At 37.9% G+C, this 20,452-nt stretch overlaps 1 protein-coding gene across 3 annotated transcripts in view; it reads left to right on the top strand.

Annotated features, from left to right (window-relative positions):
• The window catches only part of DIAPH2 (diaphanous related formin 2), a 296,692-nt gene that overhangs the window by 191,952 nt on the left and 84,288 nt on the right, over positions 1–20,452 (top strand). For all 3 annotated transcript variants that reach the window (XM_044427231.1, XM_044427232.1, XM_044427230.1), the window contains one exon: positions 13,496–13,631. In XM_044427231.1, the coding sequence (XP_044283166.1) occupies positions 13,496–13,631 (136 nt within the window). The remainder of the gene's footprint in view (positions 1–13,495; positions 13,632–20,452) is intronic.

The following is a 20,452-nucleotide window of genomic DNA, read 5'->3' on the forward strand; positions in this document are numbered from 1 at the left end:
AGCCCCCCTCCCCCCACGCCCCCTTAAATTGGTTTCTTGCTGATGTCTTTCCCAGTGGCTGCCTGTGGGTTGTTGTAATTAACTGTAACACGAGGAATGGGTGAAAAAAACATATGGGCATAATATGATGCTTACCTTCAGGGAGTATTCAAATTGCCTAGGATTATCAATACTACTCAGCCATTCAGCATACAGTTTGTAGTGCACGGATCCATATTGCCAGCAGCAAGCCTTAATCTGTTGAGTAACTATCAGCGTTTTGTGTGCTCCAAGGCTGCAAATAGTTCTCTGGCTAACTTTACTACATCAAGTTTTATTTTATTATAAACTCTCAATGACAGGAAATTGTAAGACATTTCACAGGTTAAAACAAACCTCTATCTAATGCATTTTTAGAGATTTTCTGTACTAAGAAATCACTGCTATAACACATTTACAGTGAAGTAGAATCATTTCCAAAATTAAGTGTACTTGTTTTCTATGCCTTCACTTTTCTATGTAAACATGGCATTAAATTGAAATCAAGCTATGAAAATTTGAGGTACTTGAAATTACATTAGTACGTATTTAGCACATCTGTAAGAATAAGATCACTAGTTTGTAGGTAACATGTACCTACGATCCTGTTTAACTCTTCTTACTACCTTGGTACAATCTATTTGTAATTCTTTCCCATGCCATCACCATGTTAGAAGCACAGCTGTGTCTTGTCATTGAGACGTAACTGGGTTGTTGTAAAGAAGCATACAGAAATAATTTCCAGTTAATTAACTTATATGGTATACCTTTCTTCTTATCTGTAAATAGAGACTGTGACTTGTTTATTCTGTTCATAGAGGCTAGATTGCACAGTTATCTGTGTTGAGCTAGATAGAATGAAAAATCTAGTTACACTTTACAATTGTATAGAAAGTGGATAAATTCTGGCTATGTTGATGCCTTAGGAATTTAGGGTAAATGCTACAGTATTATACAGGCAAGACATAAGTCAGAAACAAAATTCCTTCTAGAAGTGGCAGATTAATTATGTGCTAAAGTAGATTTAGCTTAGTATCGACTGGTGTCTTTTCCTACTCACCTAGCAATGTTTCCCATGCCAGTTCCAGATGTCATGTTTCCTTATGTTACTGAATGTGCTTATCTTGTGAAGACTCAGATGATTTGGATTTCAGGGAGGAAATTTCTATAGGACATACATCAAAGAGTAGTGTCTGCACAAATCTTTTGTTTTTAGGGGGAGAACAGGTAATATGGTTCACAAACAAATGATCTGCACATATTCCACAACAAATTTGCATTGGGCTTTTGCAAAATTCTGATTGGTTTTCAAAAATGCAGCTTTCCATTCAATTGATTCTATATGCATTTCAGGATATATAACCACGTTACCCACAAAGGAGATAGACACAAAATATTTCCATGTTTGAATCTTTTCCAGTTAAGAGTTGAAGCCAGAAATCCATATGGGAATGTCCAAAGTAGGTTGAGCCAGACTTGATTTATAAGCCTGAATAGTAGAAGGTGCACAAGGGCTTCCTTGTGTAATGCAATCACTACCACTTTAGGAAGTCTCTTTATTGAAATTAGCAGAATCAGTTGCATACGTTCATTGTTCAGATCAGAACACTATATTTTACATTTGGATACCTAATCGGGCATATTCCTTTCCTATTTCCTATTCCATTGATAAAGTTACTTTGAAGACGGGAAGACTGGTGTCTATGTTAGCAGGCTTTTCATCAGCTTTTATTTTTGGCGTTGTAGGAGCTAGCTATGGTGCTGAACTTTATCTCCAAAATAGGTCCACTGACATGGAGTATCATGAATAACTCCTATAAAGTTCAGAATAAAGGTTGTAGTGAATAGGGAGCCCTAATGACATAGGCCTCTTCCACTTTGAAATCAGGTGACCATAGCTTGGCCTAGTATACAGTCTGTATTGTACATGAGAAACACACATAAGAAAAGAAGTCTGTAAACACAGATATGAATAGTTCTCCTTATGTGTATGAAGTCAGTGTGTTTTGCATGGACATTAAAATTATTGCATTAAAAAAACTTAATTGGAGTTTCTGATTGGATGGTGGAAATAGACACTATAACTGACTAATTTCCGCAAAATGTTTTTGCTAGTTTGTTTTAATCTTAAGGCTTGTAATAAAGGCATGCAACACAAAATGGTCTCCCCACGCCATGTAAATGTTAAGTAAGTAACAGAGAAAACAGATGTTCTGTAACAATAGTTCATATTTAATGATAGTTTTAATTAAATAAAGCTTCAGAAGCTGATAAAATTGCTTTAAAAATAGACAATCTTTAAAAGGATTTCATAGATACCACACCATTCCTTGCATGGCTAAAAATAAAATGTGTCAAATGTTGGAATTGTTTCCCAGTGGCATATTCTGGCTTTTCAAAAGTTACTATGATATATGGAAGATTTTGTAGGTTTTTAAAATCCCAAACAATCAATGATGGAAGAAAACTAACTTCCGTTTTTGTGATCAAAGCATTACCAGCGACTTGAAACAAAAAATCCATTTGGGTCTTGCAGTTTCTCTTCAAGTATGATTTTCCAGCAAAGTGTTCCCTATAAATAAGTTATTATCACACTATTTGTAAGCAGCAAGAAGGAAGGAAGTTATAAAGAAGGCTGTGCAGAGAGTACAGGTTCTGACCTTTCTTAGTTGCTTTGTGAGCTGCTACAGGTATTGATTATCATCAAACTGGTTTCCTTCCTTCAGTACAAAAAGTCTTGCTACTCCAGACAGAGTCTATCTTGTTTCTTTTCTTTTGTTTTTTCTTGCTGTTTTGTAATCTGTTGATTCTCATATCTCGGATATGAATGTAATCTGTTGATTCTCATATCTTGGATAGTATCTGAATGTACAAGTATGCCTCCAGTATAGATTTTATCACCAGAGTTTAGTTTTATACTCCCAAGACAAAATGATGATTTTTGTCTTGGGAAGGGACATCATTGCATAGAGAATTATGTTGTCTGTGTTCCTATATAAAGTTACATATATCTCAGTGTCTCCTCCCAAGTGTTCTATGATAGAGTCTTGAAAATAAGAAATTTCCTCCTAACCAAAACTTCTAAATATGGGAATTTTGACTCATTTAATCCCTAGTTGTCTCCTCCTATGGCAGAATAATATATGGATTTTCCTTTTGATGATCAGCCTATCACAGAATTGGTCTCATCAGCCTTCCCCCTTATATTAGTAAGCTTGTGCATGATACGTTGAGCTTATTCCCATGGATCAGTAGATAATTCATGAAGACAGTTATCCAGACAGTTCTCTTGCCATACCAATCAGCAAGTTGCAAACATCACACTCCTTAAAAAAAAAAAAAAATTGTTGTGGGACAGAGTGAGTTGGGTGGAATTAATTGGAAGGGCTAGCTTAAGTATTAATCAGCAACATGACTACAATACAGCTTGGATCACTTTCAAAGAAAATCCAAAAAGTAAATAATTGCATAAAGTTACCCTTAGAACATACCTATAGGAACTACTTTTGAAGAGGTAAGCTTTAAATTGATTAAATAAGTAAAATGTAAGGAAAACTTAGGATTAGTAAACATGAAAGGTTGTTGAAATCTTGGAGAACCAGCAAAAGGGATTTGAATTCTGAATGACAGTGCTTTCTACGATAAAGCTTTTATCCAAGGCTACTTGATAGCTATCCCTGCCTTTGGGGCTGGTGGAGGACAGGAAGGCCTGGAGGAATGTTGTCCATGGGGTCGTGATGGGTCGGACATGACTTTGCGACTAGCAACAACAACATGCAAGGGAGGGACTGGAGTGAAACACCTCCTGCAGCTGGTATGTTAGGGATCAAACAGCTTCCATCCCAGCTGGCCTTTCTTCCCACTTGTTGTTTTAGGCACATTGCCTTTTTTGTCTGCCTGTCCTGACCCAGCTGACTGAATTCATTCACTCTCTCTCTCTCTGTGTATTTAGCATTTCTTACAGTAATTTTTATTGAGTAAAATTTCCATTCTGGGTTTCATCGGGATATGACAAAGAAATAAAAATGCACCTACCATCCTAGAGTTAAATGTGCAATAAACATCCAGGCTGAAGCAGCTAGTTTATCAGTGGGCAATGCCGACAGATGGACTTCTGTGAAACACATTCCACAACCGAACTGCTGTTTTATGTCAACGGCAGACATCGAGTGTGAGTCAATCAACATACGGAGGATTTGCTTTAGGGTAACTTTGCAGGAGGAAGTTTGTCCATTTCAGCTGCAGGGATATTAAATAGTAAAGCATTACTACAATATAAAATTCGAGTCAATCCACTATGGCTGTCAGTGTTGTAATGCAGTTCTCATAATATAAGTTAATGGCTTGCCAGCATCAAAATTTAGGAGTCTCGCTGTAGCAAGAAAATCTGCACCTTTTCAGTAAATGAAGAAAATACTGGTCTGTTCAACTTACTGCATTTTATCTGCAGTTTTTTTTCCAGGCTCTCATTCTTATTCTTCAAGCCACCTGCCTTCATGGGGAATGACTCTTGTTCTCAGTCTATTTTTGCAGCTCTCATGTCACTGCTCCTTACATAGTTTGTCCATCATGGATGCTTTGAATGTGAATGAATTCGTCTTGTCCTTTCCTGACAGTTGGGTATGTTTGCCTGAAGTCACATGGAAAAAACGTTGTGCCATATAGGAACAGAGTTAATGTAATGGTTGCTCTGAATGCCTGTGCTTGCCAGAGAAGGTTTAAAATATTCATAAATTTAAGCGTAGGATTGTCCCAACATAAAGCTCCGCCATCCAGTTTAAGCTGTTTTATACTAGGTTTGGCTCTTTGCCTAAGTATTGTCTATCTGATTGGCAATGGGTTGAAAAGCACTAGGGAAAGAGTCACAGATAGCTGTTCCTTTTAACTGGAGGTGCCAGTTAAGGAGAACATTTCCAGTCATAATAGATATAATAGCTTTTGTAACATTAGTTCACTGAGAAGGAGCCCAAATTGGGTTATGACACTAAGCACTCACATTACTCCCGTTACTCACATGCAGCACCTCCCAAAAGTGTTCACCCCTCTTTGACTTTTCTACATTTATTGTGTCACAACTTGTAGTGAACAAGGATTTAATTGGTGTTCACTTGACAGATATAAAATACTTAATATTGTGAAGGTACACAATATTTTTATTTTTTATTTACAAAACTGAAGTAAAGAAAAATAAAATGGTCTTTGCTGGTTGCAGAAATATTCTCCCTTTTTATTGTGACATGTCTAAATGAGTTTTTGATGCAACCCACTGCAGCAGGAAGCCACATAATATAAATAATCGGAGTCTGCCTGTGCATCCAGTTCCAGAACCACACGCTCCTGTTTCTGGAAGGTAAAAATAGCTAAACAGAGTTTAAGGAACTATCAGTGCAATTCTGGTACAAGCTGGTCAGAAGTATCAATGGGAGGTGGGCAATTAAAAGAAAATCCCAAATTATAAACACCAGAGTACAGTTACATCCATTATCATAGAATGGGAAGAATGTACCTCATCCATAATTCTGCCTAGAGGAAGCCACGCCCTGTAACTCAGTGACTGAGTGTATCAGTAGAGAAGAATCAAGAGGCCAGTGGTGACTCCGAAGGAACGGGAGACATGGGAAAACTGTCCATGGAACAGCTATCATCCAGTGGTCTGCAAAGCTGGGCTTTATAGAAGAGTGGCAAAAATAAATGCCATTTTTGGAAAGCCTCTTTGGAGTTTGCAAAAAGGCATGTGGGAGACACAGCAAAAACATGGTCTTTGGGTTCACGAGACCAAAATTGAACTTGTTGTCTTTGCTGCAGAACACTCTATGAGTCACTAAGCCAACAGTGTCTCTTGCCTTGACAACTCCCTCCTCAAGGCGAAGCATGGCAGCATCACGTAAGGGCTGGGAAGCCTGGTCAGTATGGAGGCCAAGATGGATGAAACCACTACATGGCGATTCTAGGGGGAACCCTGTTTCAGTCTGCAAGGGACCTGGGATTGTGATGGGAATTCACCTTCCAGCAGGACAAACCTGGAGTGACACAAGAGTGGTTCAAAAACTAGAACCTAAACATCCTAGAATGGCCTGATCTCTACCTGACTGAGAATCAGTTTCTGGATTTAAAGTTGCTGTTCACCACCGGTGCCCATCCAACCTGACAGAGGTAGAGCAGTTTTGCAAGGAGGGAAAAACGACCTTTTAATTTTGTCATACTAAGGAAAGTAGGTGACTATGACAAAAACAATAATTAATATGTGCATTTTACCCAATTTGCCTACTGGAAGATATCAAGTCTAAAGCATTTCCTTCATGATTGGAAAACGGTACAGTGCTCCCAATCCGTTGTATTTTTAAACTTCCCAAATCCCTTGTAAGTAAGGCTTGTCTAGGTTGTCAAAGTTAATGTTAATGTTATAAATCCTCCAGTGACAGTCTCAAAAGAAGATTCAGGAAACAAAAGGCAGGAAACATCTTTTAAAACAAGTGTAGAGAAAATCTGAGAAGAAAGGTGGGGCTGGAGCACATTTTGAGCCTTCTATTTGCATAGTAGGAAAATGAGGGATCCTTCCTTCCTTCTTTCCACAGCACTGAAAATCTCACTTGCAAACTGTCTCTAATCACAAATAAAAGGAGGAATGGCTGCAATATTTCCCAGGGATGTGAAGGTTGTTACCTGGACACCAAGAGACCAGTTGCTTGCAGGTTTGACTTCATGAATCCATATTTTGTCCCCATATTATAGAAAGATGGATTCCTGTCATCATCCAAAGCTACAATCGCTCCTGTGCTATTGGGGAAAATGCAGGAGCTTGTCAGTTTCAATTCAGTGCTACACATCATAGTTCACAATATTACTCTAGCACATGGACTGGCTATAGTCACACTTGCTGTGAAAGAGACGTTTCATTCCACCAGGGTTCTTGCAGTTTCACTGGTGTCTGGCAGATGTGTACCTTTATTTGAATTGTGCTGAGCAGCAGCCTTCAACTTTTATGAAGCATCATAGTCTAGATGACTGAGACCACACAGTGTGCTTCTTTGTCAGTACCACCCTTTCTTCTTTGTTGCAAGGACGACATGGTCTTGCAGCAGTTAAATCAGCTTGCTAATCATCCGTGTGTGCGATGCACAGAGAGTATGAAGAAAGGCAGGTTGCCTACCTACAGCTATAGCCTTTTGGTCATCTGGACATTAACACAACCTTGCTTCCACCATCCTTGCTTTGGGGTCAACGTCTTTACAGATATTGATACCAAGGACAGTTTCTGACACCACCTTCAGGGCAGTTCCTGCCACTTGAGGAGCACCAGACACTTCACAATGGATCTGCTCACTTTGCCCGCCATCTCATGACTGCATCAAGGAAGTCCTCTATCTTTTCCCCATAGCTCTGAAATTTGCAAGTTGGGTTGATTCTCATGCTCTGCCTGAAAATCTTTACTACGTAACCTTGAAGCTGCCAAGTCTTCTGCCCACATTTGCCCTTAGACTTCTACCTCTGAATCCGATGAATCTATCTTGATACACTATAATGTGCAAAAAGGGGCCCTCCCTCACTACTTCAGACTTGGAAGGGCAGCAGTGAAAGAAATAGAAAAGGTAATCAATTACAGTGATGTTTCACTGGAGAACAAGGCCAAGATCATCCGCACTGTTGCATTCCCAATCATCATCATTGCATGGGTGTGAAAGCTGGGCAGTGAAGGAAGGTGACAGAATAAACACCAATGCACTTGAAACGTGGCACTGGAGCAGAGCTTTCTGAATACTCTGGACTGGATGGAAGGACAAATGAGTGGGTGCCAGATCAACTCCAGAGCTTTCTGTGGAAGCAAAAGGGAAAAATCTGACGCTGTTGTGCTTTGGGCACATTATGAGAAATCAAGACTTGCTGGAGAAGACAATCATGCTAGGGGAAGTTGAAGGCAGCCAAAGAAGAGGAAGGGCAGCTACTGGATGGCTTGATTGCACAAAGCAAGAGCTTCATTTATACGGTCACCGTAAGTCAGAGTCAATTTGTCGGCATGCAACAACAGACTTTGCTAAATGGGTCAAGCAACCCACAATACAAAGCTTATTCACAGGGTAACGTATTCATGATGTATGAATGCGGCCATGAAACCACTCTCCTAAACAAAATAAATTCTTTCTTCAGCCAAACTCACACTAGATATCAGATTTTACATAAAGAACTAATGTGTATTTATATTTGGTCTTTAGCTTCTCTTGTGATTCTGCTTATTTTATTCATTAAAATTACCTTTATTTTTATTTGACAAATAGTTAAAATTTAAGAACACATCAGTGTGTTGCCTTTTTTGAACATCAAATGCTCACTCACATAGCACTTTGTAGTGTTAGTAATCCCTTCTCACCCTTAACCAATTACATATAATTGTTGTCTAAATGAGCCAGTATTGTAGCCTCAAAAACCTTGTCTACTGAACAGTTCTATTTGTTCATTATCTTTTCCTGCACAAAAAGGGCTCCCATCATCTCTCCATACTTGTTGTGGTCCTTTGATTTTTAATCTATACTCTTTTCTCCTAGCATCCTGATATAAGGGGAAATTTTTATCAGGAGACTTCATCTGTTTAAAACATTTCTTTTAAGGTAAACCCTGCCACATGAAACATGCCCACTTGACCTCTCTCATACATCTCTCCTTTCCCTGTACGGAATGAAATCCATCACTTTGGTATTTTTTAAAGTTCTTTCTTTACAAGGGGAAATGTCCTAGGTATGGCAAAATGATTCTCTCTCTCTTTCTCTCTCATGCACCCATGCATGCACCTCTCTTTTATGATGGAAACAGAAAGATCTTCACCATAGAAAAAAACCCTTATGAGATACTATGCAATTTTAGGCCAAGTTTTACATTTCAGTAAATACTACTGTGAAAATACTACTATTTAGATTTTCTGCCTTTCCCTCCTTTCTTAGTGCAAAATTCAATGAAAGGCAGGAAATGTTTGGATCTAAGTCATAATCTGCAGTATTTTGTCCAATATATACTACAATGCTATAGCATATGGTTACCTGCAGTTACTATTTTGTAGGCATACCAGAATTTAGCTTTGTCCTGTATGGCTTTAATTGGCTTTATTGCCTTCTGTGTCATCTCACCCTCCTCCTCTGTTTTGGAACTAAGGTGGTGTTCCTACACTATGTTATTGGCCCAATTCTTCAAGCACACAGAGTGACTTTTTAAAACAGGATACTCCAAGCCATTGATGCTTTGTTACTGTACCAATTTTCATGGTAAAGTTTTGGTGATTTCATTTCTCAGGAAATAGATAGCTGGTGAGTATTAGCTGTAGGGTTGAGAAGCAGTTCCACCATGATTCAAAGCAAGAACTAGTAACTGTGTCAGAGATTTCCCCATTATAATATCTGCCGCTCACATTACGGGGCAAAGCCTTGAATGATTCATGGGATAAACCTTCCCAGGCAAGCAAAGATATGGTTCTCAAAAAAGACCTCAAGAATTCCACATATGTAGAGGATCAGATCAGTTTAACCCCTGTGCCTACTACATACTATTAACAATGAAGTGACAGAGTGAGTCAGAAGCAGCCTCCTGGGCCATCTAGTCTGACCCCCAGCTCCAGCCGGTTCTGCTCATGACATGCCTACTATAATCTATAATAAATAAGGATTCACATTCTGTGAATAATATAGCACTACTTTTCATGGCCACCTCTTAAAAATACCTTGTTAAAAGCACATGAGTCCAAATTGGAAGGAGAGCTCATGCAAAGAATGTTTCAAGAGGATCTGAGAGTAGAAAGTCCAGAAAGTGAGGATTGGGGCAGGGGGAGGTGGTGATAATAAGTATGTTCCTTTCTTCTAGCCTGGACATCTGCTGAAGAGTGAAGGTGTGACCACAATAGTGCTCTTTCCTGACCAGCTAACTGTCAAGAGAATGTACCCCCTCAATAAAAGCTCTGTCCAAATAGGGCATCTCCTTTTGGCCTTCCTGTGTTGACCCTTCAACCTATGTGTCACCTCCAATATCGGCCCTCCACCTGTTTGGTTTTCACAGAGAAGCTGCCAGACAGACAGGGGTAACTCCCCCTGCAGTCCCATGGGGACACTGTCAAAGATAGGCTTTCACTGATTCTGACAGTCCCCAGGCTCATGAGGCCAAAATGTTCCAGACCACTCTTGGATCTGGCTACAAGCTGTTAGGCATCCTGCAGCACTGGAGTTGGACCACAACATCCAGTACAAATTCTAAAATAGGTGGCCTTGCTGGTTTCCATGCATTTATTGAACTTACTTCCTCGTGAGCATTTTGAAAACTGCCTTGTTTGGTCCTAGAAAAGAGATAGAGATAAAATAAGATCAACATAGGCATGCACGATACCTCCTGGTTGGTCCTGAAATTGTGAATCCCCTGAGATGAAAAGTATGGATGGTCTGTTGTGTTTCATCTGCAATCACTCCCTCCAAGCATGCAGCACTTGTTACTGCAGTCTTTAACATACTGTGCACACCTGTGAAGACGCTTCCACTAGCTGTTCCCAGCACTGTGTTCAGCCACCATAGCAAAAAACTCAGGAGACATAGAAGATAGCTAGAGCAGCTCTGGTGACACTGTACCCCTGCCATGACTTGAGGAGAAGTATTTTTCTCCTCTCCTCTATGGATGCCCTGACATTGGCCTCATTCACATATAAAATATATGATGATTTAGTGGTACATGAATGAAGCTTCATATTTAAAAATGCACTCTAGTTTAATGAACAATTGTTGGGCTCAACATGGCTGTAAGAAGAGATCAGAAACATTTGCTTTTGTTTTTTAAATACCCCTGGAAAAGCAGACAGATGAGCAAGTAGGTCCTTGATCAGATCATGCCAGAACTTTCCTTGGAAGCTAAAATGGAAAAAATTAAGCTGTCATACTTTTGGCACATCATGAGAAAGCAAAACTCACTGGAGAGGACCATAATGCTAGGGAATGTCAAAGGCAGAAGGCGAGGAAGACTAAATATGAGATGGTTTGACTCCATAAAGGAACTGATGGCCTTGAGTTTGCAAAAGCTGATCAGAGCTAATATCAAACTTGACATCTTGGAGGGCATTCATGCATAGGGTTCCTAGGAGTTGGTGATGACTTGAAACTTAACAATGATATAGTTTGTTGTTATGTCCAGATGTTGCCAAACTGGATTTTATGTTTCCTAAAACAAGCCAAGTTAAAAACAAAGTTAACAGATACTTACAATTCTTTCAGCATAAAGACAAAGTATGTTATCAGAAATATAGCACCCTTTATCTGTTTATGAAATATGGCAATTTAGATTGTAAGGTGAATTAATTTACTCATTCATATGAAATATCTGAGTGCCCATTCAAAACTAGTTTCCCAGAACTAAACTAAGTGAAAAATCCCTCACTGAGCTGAGTTTAAAGCTTCTAAATTTGCAGTAGTTCCTAAAAACTGTAGAAGAAAGTTATCTACATTTGGGGCAAAGTTGTTATTCCCAGAAAAAGAAAATCAACAATTAACATTAGATGCTAGAAAACAAACACCTGTTTTGAAGAAAGTACTTAATGTTCTCTAAGTTAGGGAGGGCCATAGCTCTGGGAACTTGATGGAATATGCTCATCCTGTGCAAGAATATGGAAAAAGATTCCTTCCATGCTGCTCCTGTAAGCATCAAGATGGCTGAATTTGGTAATCCAGCTGTGGCATCTTAGAGGTAGAGGAAAACAGGCTAAGATGCCACTACAGTACAGTGTATTTTAGCAGCAACAGTCTCCTCCCCTCCCCACCCCTGAACTCTTCTTCAGGATTGTTCTTACAACCTCAGAGAAGAAGCTTATATGGTTCTTTCTGTGCCAACAGTGAGTAAGATCTGCATACAGAGGCCCATTTCTGGGGTTGGAGTTCCTTTATGACCTTGGTTCCAAAAATCAAAATGTTCATCATCCTATGTCCCTGTAGATGCTGCTGAGGGGCTTTAGGATTTCTCTGTTGCAGAATAAACATTCACACTAACAAATGCATTCACATTCCTAGCCTCTCAGCATTATAGGCACATTCTGAATCTAGATATTAGTCTTAATCATCTTGATGGAAATTAAGGGGAATGAATTCATATGCCATCAAAATTAATGGAGTCCTTGATTTTCTGAACAGATTGACCAAGTATTCACAGGAATTGTAACTTTTATATTCAGCATTGCCTGCCTGCTAATAGAATCGAGTAATGTAAACCTTTTAACATGTTTTTGCTAGATTTTGGTTTATCTGAACAATTAAATTTAATTGATTTACAACCCAGTATTTCATCTGCACCATTTTGCTTTCTATTTTCTCTAGAAAATCTCTTACTTTTTCCTATACTGTCTGACTGACAAATACATAAATCTATTGCAGCAGCAGCGACATAAGTCTTCCTGAGTTGTGCTGGACAAAGCAACCAAAAACTGCTTTGACAAATGACCAGAGATGGCTGATTTGTCTTGCAATATTTTTAAAGCAAAATTTGCTTCAGAGTTGCCCTTACTACATAATAGGACCTTATAAAAAGTTGGAGAGATAGAAATTTGTAAAGGGATGAAGCATTTATAAAAACTCTAGTGAAAAAATGAAGTTGTTGAAGTAGACAGGTTTGTTGTTTTTTTTAAAAAAATAGAGTTTTACTCATGAGTATTCACATTAGTTCAAAGCTCATAAGAGAGAACAAGTTGAATTATTGAAATGACAGCCAACTGCTGCTTTAAAGAACTCAAAGGCACACCCTTTTGGAAGGGTGTTGTATATGAGCAGTTTAGTTTCACTAGCTAGTTTGAATTTCTTCAGAATACTAGGCAACCAACATTACAAAGTGTATCATTATATTATGAACTGAAATTAAAATTAACTTGTAAGATCATTAGACACAATCTGGATGTAAACTGATTATGAAAACTGTCAACAGGATCTCAACAGGAAAAGACATGAAATTCTGTATCGAATGTCAATGTTTATTGAAGAGAAAAAGTTGCACTGTAAAACTTTTTCAAATTTCCTATTACTTTAAAAACTTAGGGCTGAGAAGTTGTACGTGTTGTAAGTATGAAATGCTACTTTTTTGTTTCCTTTAAAAGCATGCTATAATAGAGTTATCTGAGTGTACACAGCATAATTCGTAACTTAATGATTCAGTTTATCCAAACTGGATAAGGATGCTTGGTTTTGTGTCTGGTATATAATTCTTTTGCAGTTCTGCAACATAGATATTTCTTATTTTCCCCCATCTGGATATGCTGGTCTTGCCTTGTATACAAGTAAAAAATGTATCAGACTGAAAGGTACAGAAAGATTTTTATTTCTTTTTAAAAAATCCAGTTATTTGCCTGTTACTTTCAAAGGTGGTATGAGTTTTTCTCCAGGCAACTAAAATGCAAGTCAAGAGTGTACACGAACAAGGTTCCTTCAATTTGTTGTGCATAAGTAATGGATGAATCCTGCTTTCCACATTTCTAATGCAGGAGGCACTGAAAGAAAACAACAAGAGAAGAGAGTTGGAGGAGAAGATTAAACGAGCCAAACTTGCGAAAGAGAAAGCAGAACGTGAGAAACTGGAAAGGCAGCAAAAGAAGAAGCAACTGATTGACATGAATAAAGGTAAGATGGCATTTGCACTAATAATATGTATGGATAAAGACATTGATTAATTCTGGAACTCCTGAGGTAATAAAAGTACTTAGTGGCTTTATTGGAGGTAAATAAACAAAGACAGTATTTCCAGATTTTTTTACTCTGTGTTGTAATGTTCTTTTGTTACTGGTATTATTCCATGTTCTCATGTTCGTGCGCGCGCGCTCTCTCTCTCTCTCATACTGTGTGTGTGTGTGTGTGTTTAGATGGGAGAGATATGTAAACACACACCCCAACCTTTGTGTATATATAGGCATATATGTAAAGTTATTGACTTGTTTTCTTTGGGGATAGTTAATTTTTAGTGTATTCTCATTTGGAAACAAACTTTATTATTCTATCATCCTTATGTAAACTGTAGAAATTAGTGTGGCAGTTAATATCATTCTTCCGCAGCTTGAAGGTTCCCCATGGCACATGGATGCGCGCGCGCTCGCTCTCTCTCTCCCTCTCTCTCTCATTCTCTCTCTCTCTCTCTCTCTCTCTCTCTCTCTCTGAGTCTTTGTGACCTTCACAGATTGACAGTTGGATATGATAAAGCAAGGTGTATATTGAGCTTGCTAGTTAACTGAAATGATACTATATGGTAAGTTTGGGCATTAAATAAGAGAGGGTGTAAGTAAGAAAGGAGAGGAAGAATAAATAGGCCTCTAACATCTGTTCTTTGCAGAATTCCAGAAGACTGTTTAAACATATGCTTTATTCTACATCCTGGAACAGAGGAAAGATATGGCACAGATATGAATTAGATTGAATGGGAGTTACTTTGCCATGTAGTTTAATTTCAGTTTTGTGCACGGAAGAGCTTAATCCATCTCAAACACAAAACACAAAACACATGCTCAGTGTGTACTTGACTTGTCTTTTCTACCCACTGAGTAAATTTGATGGGATTCAGTCCTAGCAAAGATAACAGTACTCTCTTTTGAGAAATATTACATAATATGTCAAGGTATATTAGCGGTATAGCAGAACAAACCATATAATTAAAATCAATCAAGGTAGTAGAACTGTTTAGGATCTGAACCAATTAGATCTTTCTTAAATTAAAAGCACTGTAAGTTGAAGTGACCTTTTTATTATTTGGAAGATATCATGCAACCCTAATATTATAAAAAGCAGTTTGGGGTGTGTTGTTTGACTCAAGACTTCAGTTCAAATTCTGAAAAAATGGAGTGAAAGCATCACATTCACCCTGTGGCCAGTTTCCTAACTTTTGTTATTTTATTGCCTTTAGCAAAACATAGACTTCTGTTCATTTTATCTTTCCCAAGGATATTGAGTATATTCTGACATGTTATCCTTTTTGGAACCTGGTTACATTGCTGCATAATCAAACCTTTTCCATTTTAAGACTAAGGTTCCTAACAGAGTCAAATCTTGACCAGTTTGCCTGTGATGTTTTACCTTGAGAAAGTACCAACCACAATGTGAACAAATTATGTTCAAAAGCAGCTTGTCTTGGTCACTCTCGGGTAAATCCTACTTTGTCCTTGTTAAATTTTTAAGTGCTTCTGATGGAGATGATTTTCAATTTTATTATCCTCTTTGGAAACACTTTGGACATGTTGTTTTATTTGATGACTGTGATTAGTTTACTTTCTCATAAAGTTTTACTGCTGCCCTTTGTCTTTCTTTATCCTCGATTAGAACTTCATGTATTGCCAGTACATACACCAACTCTAATGTGAATCTCCATGCTGAAGTTATCTTACATAATACAATTAGTTGTTTTCTTATTGCTTTATACTTTACAAAGCAATAAGAAAACTTTATGCATATATAGAACGGGGAAAATTGACAACTTCCAGCATTCTCCAGATTTGGATTGTTCAATCTTAAGAGGTTAATTTTGATAATGCACTGAGGTTTTCATACACACAATTTTTAGATGGTTATGGTATGCATGTAATTGAGTGAAACGATTGATGGGGTGTGGTATGGGGAGAACCATAGTCCCAAGTTGAGATGAGCCTACCACCTACAAGTTTATAGTTGTTTTAATTATGGCGAAGATGTTGAAAACATGAAAAACTATTGACTATTATTTGCTTTGGTAGAAACATACATTCTTTCTGCTCATATGCCAGGAGTGACATTTATTGAGATGCAGTTGAACACTAACAGTGTGCTTATTAAATTTCTTATACTGCATGGATATAAACAGAATGTGAGAAAAGCACTAATGACTATAGCTGTTAAAGAACAGCAAATTTTTCTCCAGCAAATTCAATGCAAATCTTATTTAATCAAAAATAGTTTCAGTCTTCATTACATGTGATTACTGTGGCAATTAAAATCACCTGTTAACTAGTGGTACAAGAATAAAGGGAAGAATGAGTTGCCTCAGTCACCGTTAGTATTGAATTAATTGTTTTGAAAGGTATATTAACATTCCCTTAACACAGATGAAGATAATAGAGTGCTGTTTATTATGGGAGGTTGACAATTATCTCAGATGTCAAGGTATTTCACTTCTGAAAACACATTAGCATCCCAGTAGCTGAATTATAAGTCACTTAATAAGCTCATATCTATTAATATTCAAAATTATATTATTGTTAATAGCTCCATTGTACTTCAGACTATCTCTGTAAAGCTGACATAAATGTTTAACAGTCTGGTGCAAAAAGAATCCAACTGGTGCTGAATCTAAGTCTCCTTGCGGCTTACAGATTTGTATAACTGATTTGCAACTGATTCAGCATTTGTTGGATCACAAACATATGCTTTATTACTAGCAAACTGCTTATGTAAATAGGTGCAGTATGTATCTACCCTGTCTGCTTCTGAGATCTGATTGATGGATGCATGGGCCAGACTTGATTTCTTTGTACTCGTTTGCTTACTGACTGGCAGCTGACGCAAGGGAAAGTAAAACTGTGCTAGGCTATCTCAGATGCAAATCCCTGTTTGATATTATCAAGTATTAAGCATGTTATGAACAAGATGTCCCAAATCCATTGTTTTCAAGTAGTACAGTGAGCTGGCATCTGGATACTTGGTGAAACGTTTCACTTCTTCATTGCATCGACATTATGTGGATGGTGCAATGAATGCTATGGACACAACATGTGTGGAGAGCCAGTGTGGTGTAGTGGTGAAGAATGTGCGACTGGGACTCAGATGATCTGGGTTCGAGTCCCTGCTCAGCCATGGAGCCAACTGGGTGACTTTGGTTCAGTCACAGACTCTCATCCCAACCTACCTCACAGGGTTGTTGTGGGGATAAGATGGAGGAGGAGAATGATGTAAGCTGCCTTGAGCTCTTTGTAGGTAAAAGGCAGGCTATACATTGGAAAATAAATAAAATAAATATTGCTTTCCTTTATCAATTGCCCTGTATACAGCCCTATTCTTGTGGGGCATTGCACTCTTGATTGTGTACTGCTGTGTGGTATGTACGATAATTCAGCCTCTGGCTGCAAAACTAGACTTACATTGCTTTTGGTTTCTTGTGATTTTTTGTTCTCTACAAGATAAACATATTATGAAACTTTGGTAATGTTTGCCGTAGCAGTGGTGAAACATCTGATTCCTCCCCAAAGTAAGTGACTATTTTACATAAGAACATATTCTAGCAAATCAAGGTTAGGAGTTAAATATAGGAAGGACCTTTACTTTAAAGGAAGTAAAGTAGCAGTAGATTACATCTTTTATAGAACCATCGCAGACTGTAAGAGGTATTACTTCCTTGTACTTTTGGTGCAGATTTTGCACTGAGAGCCATGTTGCTTTTTCCACATCTGTCTGCATGTCCTTCACTTATCACCAGTTACCAAAAGCACCTGTTTCACATTCTTTTGGCAATAAAGCACCATATATGCTGTCTGTGAGGAAAAACTCCTAAGTTCACAAAGTGGTGGACACCTGTCTTTTGGCAGGAGTTTTCTTTACTTTAAAAACAGCTTAGATGGATTCAGCAATACTTACACATTGTCTTGGTACTTCCTTCTGCAGGCTAAACCATAAGCCTTTTGCTTTTGGTCATTGTTTGAAAATGTAAAAACATGTATGTATTTTTGACTTGGCCATCCACACAACTTGTCTTCATGTGGCAAGTTGTACAAGGTTCCATTAAGGTGAAACCATCAACTAAACTAATGAGCATAAAGTGGCATTTACCTGGGATATAAAATCCAGAGCCATGTGTCACTTTAAAATCGTTTTACAGACTAAGTACTTTACATCTAGGTCAGGAAAAAGTAATTCTTCCCTCTATTGGCTACCACTGTGACATTTTTCCTAATAAAAACTGAGTTCTTTGAGGAATATCAGAGGGAGTCAGACAAGTGAAAGTGCCCTTTGCAACTGTACAAGTTTCTTCTAATTAAAGACAGTCTCTGTAGCTTTGACTCCAAGTTTCTGCTGGATAATTCAAATTGATAGTATACCATAAAATCTTCATAGGATAGCTAATGACTGCTCTTCTTCAGCATAACAATTCTTTATATTTCTTAAGAATTCTTGTAATCATTTTTGTTCAAGCAGTGATTTCCTAATCACTGCTGTAAGAACGTGTGATCAGTTACTTTTACGTTAAGAAAAGAAAAATGTGGAGGTTTATCCATAGAACACTAATGTATTTAAACACATTCTGTTTGTCAGTTTATGATTACTATAAAAGAAGAATCCTGTGTTCTTAACAATGTATAAAATCTTTTTCTCAGTACTTATTTAAGAAGTACTTAAAGTGTAACTGGCAACTTGTTGGTAGAATTGTCAAGGCAAAACAGATACCATGTAATGTAAGCTTTAGTTCTAATCTTTTTGACAACATGTTCCATGATCTGAGATGATACACCTATTAGATGGACATATCGTGAACTGTTAGAAATACAGTTACTTCTACAGTTCAAGCAGGGTTTTTATAATAGAGCCATGGAATAAAGGGTAGCATGATAAAAATCTAGCCTCTGTTTGAAATACATTTGTGCAGCAACCCAGTTCTTATTGTTGGGTGCTGTTGATGCAGCTTTAAAACAATTGATTGCTTACCATAGCCATTCTGATTTAAGAGACAATGGGCCCACAGAGCTTTCGGAATCATGGGAATCAAGAACATACAAAGGATTTGGGTCTTGAAGTGTAGCAGACAAAATAGCTGGCAAAGATGACTGAATGCATCTTCGACCAGAGTCTCAAAGGAAAGGTGCTGTGCTTGAAAAGAATGAAAAGTCTGTTCTCAATCAGTAACACCAAAAATGCAAAGTGTTTATGATGTTTCTTGTGTTGTTGTAAATATGATGGTGGCATTAATGCAAAGAAAGGCACATACTGCAGCCTGGTGTGAGTTCTGGGGCCCAGTCCTTTAAGAGAAAAATAGCCTTTGAGGAAAGATCAGTCAAATGGTGTTGGAAGGATTCATGCACTGATATGATTTGTCTGTTCTTCGTAAGTATATTGAACTATGTTGCTTTTATGACTTAGCTATAACAGGAACATAGTTTCTAGTTTGGAGGGCATTTGGCTGTCTCGTCAAATTCGTATTAAACTATGAAACCGGATGAATATTTCTTCAGGCTTCTTCACCTATTGAAAGGAAAACAAAGTGTTTTGAAATGGGCCAGAGAGCTTGCCTTTCATTCCTCAGTCACTTGGTAGGAAATGGGCAATGGTGATCCTTAGCCCAATCCAGCAGGCAAATTGAGCACACATCTACCCAGTATTTGATGAAGAAAAGGAAGGAGCACAAATCCTGAATCCACCGAGTTCCCTGCATATGAGAAGGAGTAGCACACCCTTCCTCTCAACCCTACATTTTCTGGTAACTGTGAGAAAACCACCCCTAAGCAGGCAGGTATACTGATTTCCACACAGAGAAAATCTATTAATGATGAAGTTGATTCTTCATAGTTATGCATAATCAGTACAGGTATAGAACACAGCTTCAAGAGGATAAAGAAATTATTTTAGATTCTCTCCAAGACAGAATGTTAGCTATTGTCTATCATTTGAATGGCTTAACAAGGCAGTCTTGTTTTTGTAAAAATAGTTCCAGATTGCTTTTCAAAGTCATTTTCTAAGATGGTTTCCTATTATTCCTAGACTTGCAACCTTATGTGTACTTTACATCCTGTGCATAATTAAAGTTAAAGGTAGATGACAGGTTAGATGCCACTTTCTTTGCATTGTCTGTTGATGTATTCACAAAGGCATTCTACTCCAGTGCACCTAATATTACAGCTAAAATCTATACTAAATCTATAGTATCCTCTGGGAGGCTACCATATATTGCTTTAATCTGCCATTTGATGTGGTATTTGTTTGTTTTTAAATTTATATGCCTCTGAATAGCTTAACAGGGCTCTCTAAGTGGCTTACAACATTAAAATCCATTAATTTCAATTATCATGGCTAGTGCATATAAACTTCATAGACTAAAATTAGGATAATGAGAGTGAAGAAATGAACGACCCCTCTCTATCATAATAGGTAACCCGATCTTGAACCTACAACCAAACACATGTAAATTTTGTGCACTGGAACTCTGGTTTCTTTTCTGGACCCCATGTTCTTACTTCCCTTCTATCTGTACCTTTGGATTTCTGTCCTGCGTGATTGAGAAAGTTTATGGAAAAATAACTTGAGGAGAATAGCATAGATCCATTGAAGAAGATCCCTCTTCAGATAATGCAAAATGTTTCGATTAAGCATATTCCTGCAAAACAATACCTTGACTAACTTGTTTTATTATTATTTTGAAAAGTGTTGGCATTTCCTAATAAATCTAAATAGATTTCTGCTTCTTGCCAACTCTTCCTTATTCTGTTAGCCTGATTTCAGAT

This window comes from Varanus komodoensis, unplaced genomic scaffold, assembly GCF_004798865.1.
Source record: "Varanus komodoensis strain SLA01 unplaced genomic scaffold, ASM479886v1 scaffold18_3, whole genome shotgun sequence".
NCBI lineage: Eukaryota > Metazoa > Chordata > Lepidosauria > Squamata > Varanidae > Varanus > Varanus komodoensis.